General features: G+C 41.2%; 1 protein-coding gene across 15 annotated transcripts in view; it reads right to left on the bottom strand.

Moving 5' to 3' along the window:
• TNRC6B (trinucleotide repeat containing adaptor 6B) overlaps nucleotides 1-20,162 on the bottom strand; it is a 145,758-nt gene that overhangs the window by 34,083 nt on the left and 91,513 nt on the right. For 14 of the 15 annotated variants that reach the window (XM_071551809.1, XM_071551824.1, XM_071551808.1 and 11 more), the window contains 6 exons: nucleotides 19,320-19,664; nucleotides 12,151-14,478; nucleotides 10,745-10,903; nucleotides 6,230-6,408; nucleotides 5,241-5,315; nucleotides 3,956-4,001 (listed from right to left, as the gene is read on the bottom strand). In XM_071551809.1, coding sequence (XP_071407910.1) covers nucleotides 3,956-4,001; nucleotides 5,241-5,315; nucleotides 6,230-6,408; nucleotides 10,745-10,903; nucleotides 12,151-14,478; nucleotides 19,320-19,664 — 3,132 coding nt within the window. The remainder of the gene's footprint in view (nucleotides 1-3,955; nucleotides 4,002-5,240; nucleotides 5,316-6,229; nucleotides 6,409-10,744; nucleotides 10,904-12,150; nucleotides 14,479-19,319; nucleotides 19,665-20,162) is intronic. The other variant, XM_071551823.1, reaches the window with a different exon arrangement.

The raw sequence follows: 20,162 nt of genomic DNA, 5'->3' as shown, positions 1-20,162 counted from the left end.
CCTGATAACCTCTTGATGGTTTAAGGGGAACATCTCAGTCCCTGCAGGGGTGCTCCCAGGAACCACTGTCAGGGGACAAAGACTCCAATGGCTTTCTGAAAGTGCTCAAGGCATATTGATAGGATTATGGAAGAATGAGTGTTATGGAGATGACATGGTCTTCTTCGCTACACCCTAAGGAGACACAGGGAGCCAACCCTCAGGCGTGTGTCATCTGGCTATCACTCCCAAAATAAAAGAACAAACTATTATTGACTACAGTCACTCAACCTACCTAAGGAAAAAAAAAGGTATAAAAAGAGTAGACATGAGCAAAAATTGAGGAGAAATTTCCATCATCTCTTGGGAGGGTAACCAATGAGCATTCCTGTCTCCCCCAACCCCACTGGACATTGCAGGGGTGAGCAACCAATTCTTACTCTGTTTTCCTATGCCTCACTAATTATACTTTTCTATAACTCACTGGGTATATATCTTGTTTCAACTGGTAGTTTTGTTTTGTTGTTCATTGTTAGCAGTTTGCTTCCTTTAAAATACGTGTTAGTGGGAAGTGGCAATATTCTTCCTTTTGCTTTTGCTTTGGATTTTTGAGTGTGTTTAAATGTGGTGTTAAGCTGCTGTACTTCTGGTAGTTAGGCTGTGTATCAGGAATTAAAATTGTTGACATTTTGGTCTGTGTTTTTGTCATTGCCACCTGTGAAAAGATTTATCCTTTTCCTGCCAAGTTCTAGGGAACAAAACCTGATAAAGTGAAAATTTTGTCCTTGAAGAGAGACATTGCATAAACTACAGTTACTTGAGTCCCTCCTATTGGCTGGACTACCTTGGGAGGAGAGCTGTTGGGGGGGGAAGCAAAGAGGAAGAGAAAAAGAAAAAAAAGTGAGCGAGAGCAGCAGCAGAGTCTGTGACTTCTTCCCAGGGGGCGCAGAGGCCTCATCCCCCCAGGGAGACATCTCCAGGGGGCTCAAAAACACAGGTGAGAGAGTTCGTGTTCTTTGCGTTGGTAGTTTTTTCCCCAAAAAACCAGCAGGGATGCCTGCTGTCTGCCAATGCTTAGAAGATGTAGCCCCTGCCTTCGGGGGAGTGTCTGGAGTTGCTGGGACAACCTTACGTGAGTAACTCTTTGGTGAGCGGAGTGCTTACACGTTTGGGCTTACTGTTTTTAGTCTCTCTCTTTCTCTTCTCTTTGGGTTCTTGCTATTTGGTTACTCTTGTTAATAAAAATACTGGGGCTTTTTTTTCGAACTCTCGATGGTGCTCAGCCTCATTTTTTCCAGCAATTGTAGAACCCACCCTATTACAGGCTGTGTGGCTAGTTAAGTCTGTCATGGAGGGGGATGCTGCTTGAGTTCTGTAATGTGGTATTGCTGTTTGCATTCAGTATTGAGGTTTAGGTTGTTGTGCTGCTTTACGTAGAGTATTTGTGGTGGTGGGTTTCTTAGTAGTAAAGGGTAATCATGCAGTAAAATGTTATCATCAACTAAGCAACCCATATAGGCATTGTCACATACTTGTATTAATAAAAGTTACTTTGGGAACTGCTACGGAGAAGATTCTTTCTTGCTATTAAGTATGTGACCCTTCTTAGGTCAAAACCCTTTCCAGTGTGCTGTCCAGTGTTGCCTCTAAGTGAGACACAGACAGGCTGATCTGGGTTTCACAAGGTTTTGATATTCTGAGGATGCTTATAGCTAATAACTTTATATTAATATAGGTGGGACAAGAAATTTCTGCCCCTCCTTTTCACATGACAGTAGCAAACTTCATGTTTCAGAATGTACAGACTAGGAGATACTTCAATGGGAAAAAAAGCACCATACGCTATTTTAAAATTAGACAAGCTATTCATTAAAGAGATTTGATACAAAAAGAAAAGAGGAAGTAGATCTGCCTCAGGCAAGTTATTGATCCATCTCTTTTCTGTTTTGGTCAGTAAATAAAAGTATTGCTCCAGTATCTTGCAATAAAAGGAAGACATTCTTCAAACAAGGAGACTGAGAGCAATGTGATAGGAATTACTTCCTAAAAATGCCTAATGATCAGAGAAAGTGTCCCATGCATATCAAAATGAAAGTTTTCTTTGACATGCCTGGTCTCCAAGCACAGATTTAACTGTGCATTTATCCATAAACTAGGAAAATATGAAACCTGGTATGTTGTAACCTTGACTGAAAACCATCTGAAGAACAAGCTACCCCGGGAATCCAACTTTTAAAGATTGGAAGTAGATACAGGTTGAGCCAAACAGCTCACAGTTTTCCACAAGCAACTGCCTAAGCAACAAGAGCAAAACTGTTAAGCAGAGAAGTAACAGAAAAGCCTCTTGAAGATCTGTCACATTCTTAGTCTTTGAAACAGAACAGAAACTATAATGAATGGCTCTACCTCGGATCAAGGGATGCCACCCTTAATGGGCACACTATGCCCAAAGAAGTGCAATGAATCAAGATAAAGGATGCAGCCTTTCTGTACCATTGCACAGGATATGCTGAGCATCAGCCATCTCCTCAGAAGCTCTGATGAGTTTAAAGGTCCCTGACAGCAGAAAGTTCCACAGAATCCTTAATTTGGAGATAAAGAACTAAGAGGGCTATAATCAGCATAATCCAGGCTACCATCTCTTCATTTGTATATTCTCAGATCTGCTCTTCATCAGCAGCATCTGCAGATAGATGAAAACTTAACATCCATGAAAACAAGTCATCTCCACCTAGATGATCTTTAGAGAAGCAGGATATAATCCCAGAATCACAGACTGTCCTGAGTTCGAAGGGACCCACGAGGATCATCGAGTCCAACTCAAGTCAATGGCCCACACAGGGGATTGAACCCATGACCTTGGCATTGTTACAACCAAGTTTTAACCAACTGAACTAATCAGAGTATGAATTCTAGAGAGGCTGCGTGAAGCCGACGTGGAGAGATCAAAAAATTCTGTTACCTTCCCCAAAGCTGTGCTTTACTGTATAAATACACATTTAAACATCTTACTAGGAGTCCTTAACTATTTCAGAGGAAGCCAACAATTTGGGGAAAAATGAACTACTGAATCCTTTATGAAGTGACAGACGTTTTAAGAATGCAGCAGATTCCAAGCTGAGAGACAAGGTATCTATCTGGATTGCATCAGAATGCCAAAGCTGGAGATATTAGATGCAGGTAAATCCTGATTACCACAGCTCTGTCTTTGGTACCAACAAATATTAAGGGATATTCCCAATAAGGTTTTGGTGAGAAAAATCCTGACTACAGTATCACACAGAATGTTACAACAGTGGCAGATGAGGATGTAGTAATGCTGGTGACAAGAGGGTCAATAGACTTCTTACACTTACTTTGCCAAAAGGAAGTCATGACAAATTCAAAGGTGATTAAGATGAACTTAAGTGGTCAATTCTAGCCTCACTTTGGATAGTGTTTCCTACACAGCCCATCATGCTTAAGCTGTGTAGCATTTGTGGTAAGGCTATCAAGAGTGAAAAATCTAGTTCTACTGAGCAGTGATTTGTAGTAGCCTGAGGCAAGCAACTGAAGAAATCAAAGACAGGAGATATTCTTTTTCCTCACATCATCTCCAGGAAGCTGTGCTGAATGGGGTGTCCTGCTGCCAACAGCTGAAACAGTCCTCTTCCACCAAATGAAAAAAGATTTTTACTTTCTTGAAACAGTAACAATGAATACAAACTGCACAGTTCAAAACAGTCTTAAAAGATGTCCCTTCCACAAGTTATAGTTCTGTTCTGTACAGGTATACATCCCAATCTCGCATACCAGAATCAGCTGGGTCACTACTCAAAGCTTACAGACATGACAGAGAATGCTTTTACTCTATCCTCCCATTATGAGGAGTGCTAAAAATAAGGACCAAACCCTTCCAAAGTACAGCATGTCACCCTTGTAAAAGTAATACATGTGATCTCCCATTTTGAAAGCATTTAAATTAAAATATACGCACCTACAGACAAGTCCATCTTACTGCCTGGAATGTCATCAGTTTGACTCTGGAGAGAAAAAAAAAATCAAACAATTCAGAGTTGACTTCTATGCAATGCTGAGAAATATTTCAGAAAGGTGAAACACAGAAAGGACATGCTTGTGCCAATTAAAAAATTACTTAGAACTAAAACCCAACACAAGGATTCCTGCCATCACCCTGAACACACCTTGCCTCAATCCCCGAAGGCAGTGTGTGGCAACTGTACCCACATGAAATCAGACACATGACTGTGAAAAAGAAAGACAGACACAGACCTGCTCTATGAACTGAACCTCTGTCCTTACGTTACAGTGGTTGAGTGACAAAACACTGAAAATAGTGGCCAAAATGACGGCTCATCCTCATGACCTGTCAGGTCAAGTCTTGGAGTGTGCTGCCCAGTGATTCTTCAGTTGGCAGTCGGGGACAGGGTGTTCCCACAGCTTTCAGAATCACCTACAGTCTAACAAACTGAATTGGAGCTTGGGAGCCAAGACAACACTTTACAACCGAACCCTAATCATGTCCGTGACAGCTTGTGCAGCCCTGGACTTCTCACAGAACCTCTGCATTATCTTTTCCTAGCTGGCATGACATACTATTCCTGCTTCACAACATGACAATTGGCACAATATTAGCAAAACATTTTACAAATTAGCTTGTCAGAAGTTCCTATTTTTGAAGTACTTCTCTGCAGCTCTGTCTTTTTTTCCATCATGTAATGTTTATTTACTCACTTTACCAAACTATCTTTACAGATGGATTCCTGACGAGCCCTTTTTGTTCTAAAAAGGCCCTGCTGCATAGTATTTCAAGCCCAGACAGACATGGGGCTGTAAATCTATTCTGATAGGTGGCTGAGATTCAGAAAGAACAGCCTTGGATTAATCACAGATGTCTGACACAGCAAGGAGGTGGGGCTTCTACCTTTAGTGCTCTAAACAGCACGCTATGAAAATTAAATTAAAAAGAAAAAAACAAAAAAAAAAAGGGAAAAACCCCCATCAAAATCCCACAAGGAACCCTCTCCTCACCCCCAGACCTATTACTTGCGAGGAACTGCAATCTCAGAACCAGAGCTGTCATAAGTGTCAAAAATCTATGTAGATTTGGGGTTTTTCTGAGCCAGTTATTAGAGGTACTATAATCAACATGCCAGCATAGAAAATGCAGAAAAGTAACTGTGAAACAGCTGATCTCCTGACTTATTTAAAGCTTACGCTTTTTCCCAAAGTTGGACTTTCTATTTGAAAAAATTACTTACTAGCAAGCCCATATTTGAAAACTGTTTGGATAAAGGGTTCATCCACGAATCACTATTTCCACCTTTTAATGCGCACTGGAAAAAAGAAAAAGGCATTTTTAAGAAATTCTTGATTTCCAAAGTTCTGTTTTATCTCTGAGATGCACCAAATGTAAAATGAAAATCCTGGTATCAGATTAACTCCTTGAAAACATTACAATAAGTAATTTACAGATGATCAAAATCATAACTGACACAGTTCAACAACGAAATTTTTCTGGACAGTTGCTCTGGTGGTTAAAATAGAAAAGTTTTAAGTGAGAAAAAAGTCCATGAGAATAATTTCTGCAAAATAGGAATTGTAAAACTCCCTACCATGTCACAAGAGTATTTCCACGTCCTAGGAAACTGCTCTGCCCTTGCCTTTTGAGTCTGCCCTACCTATTTGAGGAGAAGCAGACAAAGCATATTCCTTTTAATATTAATACAGTAACAAGTGTTACTGTACCAGAGAACTTCAATGCAAACAAGCCTCAGAAAGATTTACTCAGGACTACAGCCAAGCTCCTGCTTCTGTTTGAGGCCAAATGTCAATAACAACAAACACAAGACATAAATCCAACAGTTAGTAGAAATAAGAAGCTCATGTGCCAAAAGGACTGTGGAATCCAAACTTCAGCTGGCTATGCAAGAATAACAGCAGCAGCCTAACACAGACAGATGTGTCAGCAAGAAAAGAGAAATAGCCTTGGGACACTTATTTTCATTTAGTAATGGCTCTGTAGCTCACATTCAAAAAAAATTTGACACCTACTGGCAAATTTATTAGTCACAACAGGTGTAATAATTCAAGCAAATCCAGAAACCTCACACTTTTTACAGTGCTGCAACAGGCAGCCTTCCGTAACTCTGTAAAACCTTTTTAAAAAAATAACTATTATAATGCTTTAACATATCTGTCAGACTGTTTTCAGACAACACAGTAGTTATGAATCATTCAAGCATTTTACCTTCATTTGTGTTTTCTTTCCTCCTTGCCCCCAGCTTGTTGAGTTGTGGGAGGAACTGCTTCCCTGAGAGCCTGCTGTGTTCCAGACTCCTCCCTCCTCCTCTTCTTCCCAGCTGGAATGACGTGTTCCTGTCACTGGCCCATCACTTTCTCCCCAGCCATCTTGCATAGATTTAGAACCTTTAGAAAAATTAAAATAAAAGGCTCAAAAGCAGTCTACAATACCATGCAGCTGGTGATGTGATACTACAAGATAAGCTGAATCATCAGAATCCCAAAGAAATGAAAAAAAAAAATCAAATCAGTGTCTCCACTCAAACAGTTTAAAACTTGTATATGAATCCCAAAACCCAGAAGGTTTGGTGGCATGTTTGCATGTCATGTTTTGCAACGATTTTTAAGGAAATGTCAAACCTTTAAAGATGTCATAACAATAGAGACTTCTTATACAGATACAGCTGCATTTAAACAGCAACCTTTGAGTGTAAATTAAAGTCTTCCCACTTTAAAACCAAGGGTGTTGAAGACTCTGGTTCACGTGATTAATCAATTATTTCCTCTCTTCCTTCAAAACCTTAATACTTCCCTTGGATTTAAACTCTTTCACGAAGTAACAGAAACAAAGAACTTTTAGGAACAACAACTAAGTAGAATCTGAAAGTGGGGACCTGACTCTGGTATAAATAACACCAGAAGTAGTTTAATTTGGGGAAACAGAAAAAATCCTTGACTTGAATTTCTGTTGTTAACAACATCACTTGCTAGCAGTGCTGTTTAAGTATACCAGAAAGCAACAACCATTTCACCATATCAGTTCAGACTTTTCCCTGTTCGCTTCTTTTCTTGCTGTTTGTGGTAGTTTTGGCCCCAGTTTAGCAGGCCCAGAGAGTCTGACGCAGATTAGAGGGGACAAGCATCACCTGACTTAGGCAACCAAAGAGATATTTCATATCATCTGACATCACAGCAAGTATAAAAAGAGCTGGAGGGGAAGCTTCTGTCTCTTTTGCTCTTTGCCTCAGCCCTGTGAAGATGTGCTGTCACTGTTTTTGCTGAGATTAGGCTTGGCTGCCACCCCACTACTGTGCTGTCTAGGGAGGTGGACATTTTTGTGTTAATATTTGTCCTAGTTCAGCAGGAGGGACCAGCTAACCCTGTGTGGGGGTGATCAAAGCTGTGTATTCTACCCCCTCTATTCATTCCCCAAGGACAATGGGCCATTAGCAGCAGCTGCCCAGGGAGCCATTATCACCTTCACACCCAGCCTGAGGGGGGCAGAGCTGCTAATGGGCCATCAACAGTTCAATACCCCCTGGCTCCCAGAGTTAATCACCCACTGTGTGAGTTCCCGCCCAGGGGGAGGGACTGAGTGCTCCCTGAGGGTACATAAGGGGTGGGTAAGAAGACCTTGGGAACTTCTCGTTGGATGCAGAGGAGCAGCAAGACCTCGACAGGAGGAGATCACCGCTCTCGCCCAGACCACAGCCCTTGCCTGCACCAACAGGTTTTTCATTTCCTTTTGCTCTGGACTGGGGGGAGCCACAGGGGTCTCAGCACAAGGGCAAACAAACCCCCTTGGGTTTGTGCCCCTGGACACTGGGTTATACTGCTGGGGTTTTGTGAGTTGAAAGCAATTCCCCTTTCGTGTCAGTGTTTTTAGTGTAATATTATTATTAAATTTTAGCTCTGACTTATAATCTCTCTCATGGTGAGTTCATTTCCCCTGCTGGTTCACCTTTAAACCAGCACAATATTTCTCCTTTACTCCTCTCTTGCCAGATGTCCTTAGAGAGAGTCTGCCAGAGTGTTTCTGTAGTCTGGGTAGTTGGAATCTCTATTATTTAGGTGAGTGACTCGGTAAAGTTTTTTTTTCCTCCACATATGTGTGTGTGTGTTTTATATAATATTCCAACTGTCTCTCATTTGTGTAAACATAAAAAGCTTGCTATTTTAAGAGTTTGTTCTAGTATTTTTCCCCTCAGGGTTGTGGAGGGGCTCTGTCTCAGTGTTGGCATTTTGCCAGCTCAGCCCAGCACACTGTTAACTCTTCAGCATTGTCAGGCAACTTACAATTCTAACCTCTATTAACAAGCCAAAAAGACCCTAAATCCTAATCTTGTCCATTGTCCAACTGTTTGTCCTGCTCTAACTCTTCATTCTGCATACTGATCCATTAGCATTTATCTCCTTTAATAAGATTCCCATCATCATTACCTTTGTAATAACTCATTCTTCAATTGTTTGGGGGGTTGAGTGTGGAAATTGGGAGTAAGGATTTTAACATATATAGCAGAAAATCTGAATATAAAAAAGTCAGGAATTGCAGGTAGTCTGTCAAGGGAATCTCTACCTTGATCATGCTGAAAGTAAATACAGCAGCATTCCATGGTGGATTACGAGCTACCTTAAAATGCATCATAAATAAACCCCCAGACACCTCACAGGAAACACAGCTTTTTAAAGTATATTCATTTGTGTACCAAAACTGCAGGCTACTTATGAAAAATACTGGTCCAAGTGCAAAAAAAAAATCTAACTGTAGACCCTTTACTCAGACTACTTATACAGAAAAGGCTAAATTTAAGAATTATGACTGCAGTTGCGAACATAATCTAGAAATGTTATAGGGGGTAGCCCCAGCAGCTTTAATTTATTTCTGGCAAGAGCGTTTAAATATATACTATGATCCTGATTTTACCTATGTGACCATAGAGTATTTTTCTGCATTGACAACTCTCAGGTTTAATTTCTTGACCATGAATCTGGAGGACAGTGGTTAAAGATGACCTGACTGTATGACACCCACTTAATTTTTCGCATTGGTTGAGTGAGGAGGTACTAACAGCTACAGCAACCAAATGAAACTTTGAAGATACATACAAAATAATTATGTTACAGAAAACTGAATTTATTCCTACTTCTGCCAGAGAATTTCTATGCAGTGCTGGTAGAACTACGTAAATCTACCTTTTTAAACAGGTGGATAATGATCTATGCTTGCTTCCCTTCTTTGGCTCTAAACTCTTTTTCTCTTTTCCAGTCACAGATAGGCTCGGTATACTGTCCTTCCCTCCAACCATAAATTACGCTTGTGCAGGCTCTTTGTCCCAATTTCTTCTTTCAGCTTACCCAAGACATTAAGTATCTCCCCTCACCCCAGTGAAAAACACAGCTTTCTTCTTCACTCCTTCTGGGAGCCAATTAGAAAGGAATTGAGAGAGCAGGCACAGAACACAATAGATGAAGATCTCTCTCCTTAGCACTGGTAACCTACCACAGCCCAAACTGGAACAGACATCACAAGGAAACTCCCTGTATTTTGCTCCTCTAGAGCTCAGGACTTTTTACATACAGAACAGCACACAGCTCTTCAGCTGCAGTCAGGATGAGTGACCATGCATAGTTTTTACAGACTATATCAAGCATTAACAAATCAACAGCATTTTCAGTGGATCAATAGTATTTCAGAAGGTCTTAGTTTGCTCATATTTAGGTGTCTTTTTGCAAGTGAAAGAAGACATCCCTCCAAGAACAGCTCAGCACTGTCAGAAGTGTGGCAGGCACGGGAAGCACTACAGCCATCCACCAAAGCCTGTTAAAATAGTAACACTAAGGAAGCAAAGCTTGTTGCCCAGCTTTGTTTCAAGAACAGCCGAATTATTTAATTGGGGTGGGAGAAAGGAACTTCATTTCAAACAATTACATGTTGCAAAAGCAACTTGTAACTGGAAACAGTTTTACAGTGGGCATCATCAGTCAAGTTTGGTAACAGTTGTGTATCATCAGTAGCTCCTACAGGAAACTTCACATCCAAATGTTATTGACTTTGGCAATAACATTGCTTTTGTTTGTTGATTTTCCTTAAAAAGACTGAAATAAAACTTGTTCAAACAGCTTACATCATCAAGAATAATATCCACAAAAATAAAACTTTTAATACAGCAAAATTTTAACTTTGAAGTAAAATTTAAGACAATTTCAAGATCTGCTGTAGGCATTTAGGTTCAACTATCAGTTTTAGTTATTGAAAGTTACAATTTTTCACACACAATTTAAAAGATCCATTCCAAAGCAAACTGCGTTATCAAAGCATGGATTTCCTTCATATATTGCAATGGGCTCCACAGTGGAATTTGTCAGTACTGTGCATTCCATTTCCTAGTATGATCAGAAAAAGTGACCTATCCTGGAACAAGCGTATATGCCAAGTAACAAGTGGGCAGCTGGAATAAAAACAGAAAAATACACATTTCCTCACTTGGACTGTTTCAGCACTTCCAGAATCAGAGCTGCCCATTTATCTGCTTAGTTAAGAGATTTTTTTATTACCTTAAAAGACAAAGTTTCAGTCATTTGTAAGCACTTAATCACTCATCCATCAAAACCTTACAATGACATTTAACATGGCTTCTAGGCCTCAGATAACAATTCCTCCACGGGTGACCTGTACCAAAAGGCCAAACACTAAAAATCTCCAGGTCTGTTGCAAAGAAACTGGTGTCTGGCCTATACTCACTAGATTTCATGGCATTCGGGGCGTTGGAAGGTGCATTCCCCCAGCCTGTTGTCGATGCTCCTGTATCATCTACTTCACCCCACCCGGGACTGGTTTCATTTGGCTCACCCCAGGCGGACGTACCATTATCTGGAGCAGGTGGAGTGCTTTTGCTCCAGACTGTGCAAAGGAGAAAGAGGTTTCATTACAGACCATTTAGATAACGAATGCATGTGCAACACCATGTCATTAACCTACTGCTTCATTCTTTTTGTTGAGATTCCCACTAGTGTGGGTGCAACAGAATTGACAGTCATTCACATCAAATTTAGAATGGACACTGACCTCCTGGGATGAAAAGAGAATGCTATGATGAGTAATGCTCTTCTCCCAGGTTAGACATGAACCCCACACCTAAAACTGTCTTCCTATCTGTGAACTTTTGGGACTAATTACGAGCATCTAACTCAAGGCTTTTATATACTGAATAAAGGACATATTTGAAGTACATATTAAACTAAGACAGCATTCTTTAAAGTGTCTTTGAGTCAGAGGAAAGGATTACATAACAATAACATCTTAATATATTTCTAGGCTATGAAACTTTTTCTTGTCCTTATTCTAAAGAAGAAAATATTTTCCTAAGTATTCTTTATCATACAACAAAGGCAAACTGAACTTGACTAAAAAACTAAATCACAGACTTGCTCAACTTCAAGTGTTACCTGAGTGTTTCAGAGAAAAAGGTTTTTTATTAAAATTAAGGAAAGAATTTCTTCCAATTTCTCTAATAATTAAATATAAAAAAAATGTGATTTAGTCCAGGAAAAAAGGAGACTTGGGGGAGACCTTATTGCTCTCTACAACTACCTGAAAGGTTGTAGTCCTTTCAGGATCTGTCTCTTTTCCCAAGCAACAAGAAATACGAGAAGAAGAAATGGCCTCAAGTTGCACCATGGCAGGTTTAGACTGGACTACAGGAAAAATTTTTCACCAAAAGCATTATCAAGCACTGGAAAAGGCTGCCCAGGGAAGTGGTTGAGTCGCCATCTTTGGAGGTATTTAAAGACCTGTAGATGGGCACTTATGGATCTGGTTTAGTGACAGACTCAAAGGTTTTTGATTCTGTAATTCACCCTGTTCTTCAGAGCTCAGACTGAAGATGCAGATTTGTCAGATAACAAACATGTCTTTTACTGGTAAGCTGACCAGTATTCAGATCACAGTTACTGAGGCACAACAAGCAGAGGACTGATTGATTCAAATTTTAAAGAAACTTTAAACACAGAACCAAATATTCAAGTAAGAAATTGATTTTCTCTATAGAATAAAACTACCAGGAATTGGAGGCTACAAGCATATTTCCTATGCATTAAAGATTATATTGATATATAAGACCTTATTGAAAAAAGAAACAAGACAAGTACCTGATGCTTGTGATTTGCTAGTCATTGGAGTAGGCAGGCTCTGCTCCCGTGGGGCCTGTCCTCCTTGTGAGTTCTTGTCCCACAGATTCACATTCTTGTAGTTGTAACTGCTAGGGTCTCCCCATGCTGAAGTGCCATCATCGATATCCATTTTTCGACTGATTGACTGTGGAGAAGGTTCTTCCCAGCCACTCGGCTCCTCCTCTTTGGGGGCAGCTGGCTGTGGTCCACTGTTCCAGTTTGGGTTTGGAGGTCGCCCATTACTTGGAGTTGGGGGTGGTGGACCCCAGGAACCAGAAGACTCCTGCTGTTGCTGCTGATGCTGTTGCTGCTGCTTATTCCAGGAGTTGGGCTGTCTACCCGTCTCATTCCATGTTGAACTTCTTTTACAATCATCCCATCCACCCTTCGAAGCAGCGCTTGTATTTGCACCATTACCCCAAGTTCCAATCTCATTTTGCCCACCTTCACCCCACCCAGACACTGGCTTGTTTCCTGCACTTTCCCAGTTGCTGTTTTTTGTTTGGTCAACTTCCTCTCCCCAACCGTTCTTTCCAGAAGACCATCCTTGATTAGCTGGCCGTCCACCCCACCCCTGATCCTTACTAGAGCTATCATTCCAAGAGGAAGATGACTTTTCTTCTTGCCTTCCTCCTCCCCAATTAGAAGAATTGGAGTTCTTATAGTCATTCCATCCTCCAGTATTTTTGGGGTCCTTCCACTCCGTAGGGGTTGAGAGCTCCCCCCATCCAGACTTGTTTTGATTGCTTTGGCTGGGTACATCGCCCCAGCCCCCTGAGTTCTTTGTCTGTGTGGCAGAGCTCTCCCACCCCTCAGTTCCTTTATCAGACTTCCCCTCGGGCCGTGGCATCTCTTCAATATCCCACACGGTATCTTGCTTAATTTGAGTCTGGCCCCAGCCAGTGTTTGAAAGCACTCGGGGGTCCAAATCAGTCCTGCTCAGCAAAGTCTGCAGGACTGCCTGGCAATCAGGATGTGTGGGCCTGTACGATCGGCGTCCAGAATTGTGACTGTCACTACTTCCTGCTTTGTGGTTGCTTCCAGTGCTTTGACCTCCAACCTCACTTCCCGCAGAGCTGGAAGATCTTCCCCAACAGGGAGCCTGGGAATTGCCTTGGTTTTCAGGAAGAGGGTGGCCTTTTTGATTGTCCCATGCTCCAGTGCTAGAATTTGGTTGGTTTGGACCACTCCACTCTCCAATCTTCAGTTCATCAGACCCAGACAGTTGTTTCCATTCTCCCTGAGAGACCCCAGATGTTAATTTGTTCCCTTCCCCCCATTTGCTTTCATTTGCATGCTGAGGGCCAAAGTTCCAAGACCCACCACCCGTAGACCGGTTATTGTTATCCCAAGAATCACTTCTTGACCCATTAGATTTTTGAGCAGAAGCTCCTTTCCAGGAGTCCTCTCTATCCTTTCCATTGTTCCCGTGGTTTCCAGAATTGCTCTGCCCAGAGACTGTGTCAGTTCCAGAAGACGCCCTCGCTGTACCCCAAGATCCAACACTCCCAGTTTTTCTTTCTCCAGTGCTTTGTGAAGGGGTGTCAGTGCTCCTGGAAGGGTTCCCCAAGCCCATTTCAAAGGGCATTCCCTTATTATCCATAGGGTTTGGTGAACTTAAGTTCAAGGAGTTAGTGTTTCCATTTTTTGGTCCATCAGTGTTATGAATTTGAGCCTGTTCTCTGCCAGAGACAAAGTTAACACCCGCATTTTCCATCTTTGACTGCTGTTCCCTAGAGGTCTGACCTACTGTGCTAATCTGTGCATTGGAGCTACCACTATCAGATTCCAGAGTTCCTTTCCTAGAATTGCCCTCTTGAACCAGCGCTGGCCAAGCAGATGGGTTGCTATTTGGGTTAAAGTTGCTGAAGCCAGAACTGGGACTGATTCTATCTTGTCCACTCAAGTTCCTCCAATTACCTAGTCCATTGTTACTCTCGGCAGCAGGGTTGGAAGATTGAACAGATTTAGCCTTGGGATCAGATTTCCAGGCCCCAAGATTACATTCGTTTCCAGTGCTTCCAGACTGGCACTGGCTTCCTTTTCCTTTGTTATTAGTGGTGCTTCCTGGCAGAGCGTTCTTCTCCAAGCCAGGGTTCGAGGCACTGTTGTTATCGGTGGTGTTTTCGGAAGAAGACTCAGCATCTTTGCTGGCAATACAAGGCCACTCTTCCATGTCAGACCCGTCTACAATCACCTTGTCCCAGATGTGAGTTGGGTTGGCGTTGGTGCCGCTGTTGGAGGAGGCTCCAGGACCCCAAGTGGAATTTGCATAATTTGAAGAAGCAGCACCTCCAATTGCTGAATCTAAAAGAAAAAAAAACCAAAAAACAAAACCCAAAATTACACTCAAAAAAGTCATTAATAATCAATATTATTTACAAGCATGGAACACCAGACTTCTGACACCACTGATTAATGTTTTCCTTAATTTCCCTCACCACAAATGTGTAACAAAGTTGCTTTGAAAGAACAACAGGCTGGGGAACACCATTGAAAATACTGATAAAAAACTTTCAACAAACTCCCCAAAAGCATTTAGTGTGCATTTGAAATCACCATTGACTCACTACTCCTGCCAACAGCCCAACTCTAAGTTCAACACAGTTAATGAACACTTTTGATACTGGTTGCAGACTTTTCAAATACAAGTTTAAAATTATACTATATATAGAACAAGAACATGTATGACTATTCGTAAGTGTGTGTGTACACACAGCTGTTGGTTTGCTCCTCAGCTGACTCAAAGCAACTGCAACTTATTATAGATCAGAAGACAAAAACCATTAAGGAATCTATAAAACTGAAGAAGTCTATCCTTCATTTTCAAGTATCTTTCTCGAATCAATTTTGCCACCCGGACTTAGTCTCAACCCTTTGCAAAACAAATAAAATCAGTTCCAAAAGCTACTGTAAGTCAAGAGACCAAAGCTATGCAAGTTAAATTTTCTATGTGGTAACTGCCCCACAATTTGTCACTGTTTTATTTACCCTAGAAATCACAGTATGTGGTTTTGTAGGCAGCTAAGCTGATCTCTCTGCCACTGGATGGAGGTTAGTAACAGATCTCACTTTTCTTTCATGACCTCTCGATTCCTCAAGTTGTACCTCTCATTTGTGACAGTCCTGATAGCAGTCAAGACATTTAACTAAGTCAACTGCATTCTCTAACACAAAACTGTCCATTTTTTGATAGGTTAGGTTCTTCCTGGCTTAGCACATTGCACAAGGTAAACCTGCAATTTCAACGAGCTTTGGAATCACTCTAAAGAAAATGAACAGAATGAACAACAATGTACAGGGCCCTTCCTTTCATCTGTAGTGAACTGTTATGTCCTATGTGGTATGACATCACATGCACAAGATACTTGCAGTTTCACAGCAGACATAAATTAACACAGTGCCACAATTGATGAAGCTGTGTTAGCACTGACAGCATGATGTCTACATGTACACAAACACATTATCGTCATTGGTTTAAAACATCAGCCACAATCCACATTATTACCTGATTCCCTCACAATCCACATTATTACCTGATCTTCTAAATAATTGAAGTCCATTAGAACTTCAGTGTTGTTCTCTGTAAACGGTTCCACTCATTTTTCCTCTGTATTTTTAATCCAAGGGATCCTAAACTGTCCTCACAAGTTCCCAGTGATGAAGACTAAACACTCTCCCTTAGACAAAACCACATACAGAACCATAATGTATTAGTCTTATTTGGTTATCCCACTTATTTCACAGAGCATAAACACAGTAACAGCTGCAGCAGCATTCACACTGTTACTGCCAGTACTGGCTCATATGGCAGCTTCCAGGAAAACAAGGCAAATGGCTCAAAAAAGTGGATAACCCTCCCCACCTCAATTTCTGTGCTATATATTAAAAACTGAAGATCAGAATTTCTGGTTGCAAATACTTTCAGCAGAAGATAAGATGAGCTTTCAGTGCCTGTCTGAGGCTTTCAGTTCATTGAACAACGAACATCCACTGAATGCCTTCCAGATCCCCCTTCACCGAGGGTCACCAGAGTAAAGATCCAGACTCTACAGCAGGGTTTGAACTCCCTCATGAGCTCTGAATATTGATGAACAGTAGTTTTTCGCCCATTAAACCTCAGCCATCAAGATCCAAAAGACCAAGCAGTTCCCAAGTACATTCTGTTCCTTCTGTTGCCTTAACCTTGAATGCAAACTTAACAATAACAAGGAAGTGTGACTCCAGTGATATTTATATCCATCTATCTTTTTAGCACAGAAGAAACCTTTTTTTCCCTTCCAATTAAAAAACTCTGATTAGGCTGATCACAGGAAGAGCTTAAGGAGGACAGTTAAAGACAAGCTCAAAAGGCTGCAAGGTTGCTGTCTTTTGAAATTCAGCAACTGAATGATGCATAAGCAGCTATGCACTTAGCAAGATCTTCAAAACACTGACTTTAACAGAGAATTTAATTCTGTGAAGACATTCTGAAAGTATGGAGATGCTTGTTAACACAGTGTGCTACGACACAATTTAATGGGCTGTTTTATAAAACCAGCCTCCCCTTGGTGTATTTGACAGCGGCAACAAAATTTTGCACTTTATGGTTTTGTCTTAAGATAATGGGGGCAAGGAATCTTGGTTCTTAAACAGACTCTTCCTTAATAACAAACATGCCGAAAATGAAGCTCCTGATCTGACTAAAACACAAGTTATTAGGAAATGACTACTTGTAGGGAGTCCTGAAATCAAGATGAAGTTTTGCTGCAAGAGATGCTGGCAGATCTCAAGAGGAACATTGTAAATATTGAAAGACTTTCAACAATACAATATTTGCTTTGTTGTTCAAAACTGTCTCGCATATCCTAAATTATTAGTATTAGAAGAACAGCACAGAGCGCCTGTCACCTCATCCCCCTGTATTGGCAGGAGACAACTGTAACCTTGGTGTCATCTTTCAGGTGCTGGGTTTGCCATCTTAGACATGGATTTCAATCCTGGTAGAAAAAGATCCAGGTAAAGAATGATTATGTGTTGACTTTTTATATTAAAGCTTCACCAACTCCATCTATGGCCATCTGGTGAATATAAGAACACAGAAGAGCAGGTAAGCTGCACTATCTCCCCCTTTGGGAACCTGTTTTCTTTCAGGCAGGATGAATTAATCACAATATCAGTGCACATACAACTGATAGAACTGGGCCCAAACTGAAACTCAGTTTGTCAAAGGCAGGATCTCAGGTGGGATAAATGATGTGTGAGACAGATACGCACTTTGATGGAGCAGCCTAAGTGACAGCCTGACCTTTCTCTTGCCCAGCTGCTCATTCCCACTCCTCTGGCACACCCACCCTCACATGCTAGCCCACATGTTCCCACTGATACTCAGTTAGGTGAATTAGTAACAATCACACATTGAAGAGAACAACCTGATTTAATTTTAATACAAGTCAGCTCCCCAGCCCAGTTAACTGTGCTATGGTGCAGAAATGTGGATGGGGTGAGGCAGGTCTGAAGGACCCATATCTTTCCTGGCTCTCCTGACTTATGTCAGGATAAAGCAACTAATCATTAGCTAATACAATCATCTTAGTTGTTAATGCACCATTAACCTAAATGGGAAAAAACATGAAAATTCATAATATCAAATTTCAGACTCAGGAAAAAAAAGTAGGCATCAAATAATCCCACAAAACTTTAGGATTCTCTCAAATACTTCTAAATGGTCCTTACAGAGTACATCCAACAGCAATAAATGCTGCTCGTGAGAAAACTTGAAGACCTTTAAAATGCTTCACTACCACAAATTCTCCTTAGTCATTCTACTACAATCACTGTGAAGGGTATACCAATGCCAGGACTTCATATATGAACACAAGACTTAAGGTTGGAGCTTTTTCCCCTCTTCATCTTTCAGGTGCTTTATCAAAATCAGTTATCTCTAAGACATCTGGTTTTAAACTGATCAGTTAAAACTTTGTCATTATAGTTTGACATTCACTCCACCCTTTATTAAATAGTTAACATCAAAGACAGGATAAATAATCTGTCAAATTGGGATTGGCTACAAAGGACTTCAAGTACTTAAACCACAAGACAAATGGAATTATTAATTTTCCTAGAATCCTTTTTAATAAGGACAGCCACTCCAACTAGTGTACTTGATTCTGGAGTTACAAGCCACCTCTGTTTTTAATTCCCAACCTCAGAGAACTATAAAAAGTTTATGCTCTCCAAGACTGTGGTTAAAAAAAATAAAAAAATCACCATTCCATTGATCTGTCGTGATTTTCAAAGGGAAGTTCACACATATTGGTATTGTTAATTTATTCTTTTAGACTCTCAACTTGTGTTTTTAATTTTTTTTAACACCCTTATTGTTAGAATTGAGGCTGTCCTTGACTTCTCAGGTCATCTAAGTCTCTCTTTTAGCAAGCAGGTATCTTGATTGGAATTTTGTTTGTTCTACCATTATAATTTAAGAAGTATTACAGCTACTGCCATTCCCCAAGGCTCTAAAAAACTGAAAAGCAGCCATAACTTCCCCATGCTCATAAAACAATCCTTAAATTAATTAATCTTTTGGAATTCAAAGTGCAAGGAAAAGTAAATACAGGGCAGTCACCATTTGTATAAAAAGGCCTATGTAATTACAAAAACCAAGATCACTACTTAAAAAAAGTCAGGAGGGAAAGGACCATCCTTCTATTTCATCCAGACAAGAAGTGACAGACACCTGCCCACTGCAGACCTGGCATCTAAACTTACGTTATACCATCTATACAGATGATACAAAACCATGACAGGATAGGAAATTCATGCCATCAAAGAAACCTCAAGAGCTATTAAGAACTACTCAATGACAACCACAAAACACTGTTTATTCATGCACTGTGTTTACCTTGCTGGGGATCATTTCAGCAACTGATCAAAACAACACAAAACACACATGAAAGAAATTAACCCTTTTTGTTCCATCTAGTAATAAGAATTTTATCAATTGCTGCCAACAGCAAGAGTAGTGTGTACACTAAAATAGCAGAAGTGAGCTCTCCAGCAACAATCTGAGGAGTTTTATTATATAATGTAGCTTATGCACCGTTTTAGTCATTCCTTTTCCGCCATGCACAAGCACACCCTCATCCAGTGCTCCCACTGTTCCTTGCCTGTTGCAGTCCCGCTGTCGCTCTGCAGCAGCGCTCCTGTCACTGGTTGTGCGTTGGTGGGGTTTGCTCCCGGTGCTGTGGTGGGGGGAGGCCCTGCTCCACCCCCGAGGAGCATACAGGATGGCGGAGGGGGCTGCCCACGTTTCAGTAACACTTTGTGGTCCTGCTGGCAGCGGAATCGCGGCGGCACCTCCCGAGGCATGTAGCGGGCGGCGCTTGGCGGTTGTCCGTTCGGCACTGCCACCCTTTTGGCATTGTTGCCACCATTGACTGGTGGCGATGGAGAGTTGCCAATTGGGCTGGCAGCCACTGGTTGGCTTAAACTTGGTTTCGTCACGTCGGGCACTGAAAAACAGGAACAATGAAAATCAGAAGTTTTTCCACTTAAACCTGTGTTAGCTACAAGAACTCACCGACTCTCTCCTTTTATTATTTCATTCCTCTGTGAAATACTGCGCAGCTTTAATCTTAACAACCACCAAGAACAATGTAATTAAGAAGCAGGTGGAAACAGTAGCAGTAGACCTTTAGTTTCCATTTGCAACTGTAGTCCAGGATGAAACTCTGCCCTCAGCAAGTATTTCACTTCAAGTCCAAAATTTCTTGCGAACATAAAGTTGCCAAAGAATACCACCCCAGACAATGAGTCATTTTAAAACAGGAGCAGCCAAATACAACTGGCCCCACCTCTCCTCCCTGTTCCCTCATCTTCAACTGGCTTTTGGACTGTTATGCATCACCTTCATGGAAGATCTGAAATCAGAACCTGAGTTTTCACCTGCTTATTAGACTACACAACCACCACCTAAGCAAACAAAAAGAGGGGAAATAACCCACCTCCTC

Source organism: Pithys albifrons, chromosome 3 (genome assembly GCF_047495875.1).
Source record: "Pithys albifrons albifrons isolate INPA30051 chromosome 3, PitAlb_v1, whole genome shotgun sequence".
NCBI lineage: Eukaryota > Metazoa > Chordata > Aves > Passeriformes > Thamnophilidae > Pithys > Pithys albifrons.
This window is presented reverse-complemented; position numbering and strand designations above follow the sequence as displayed.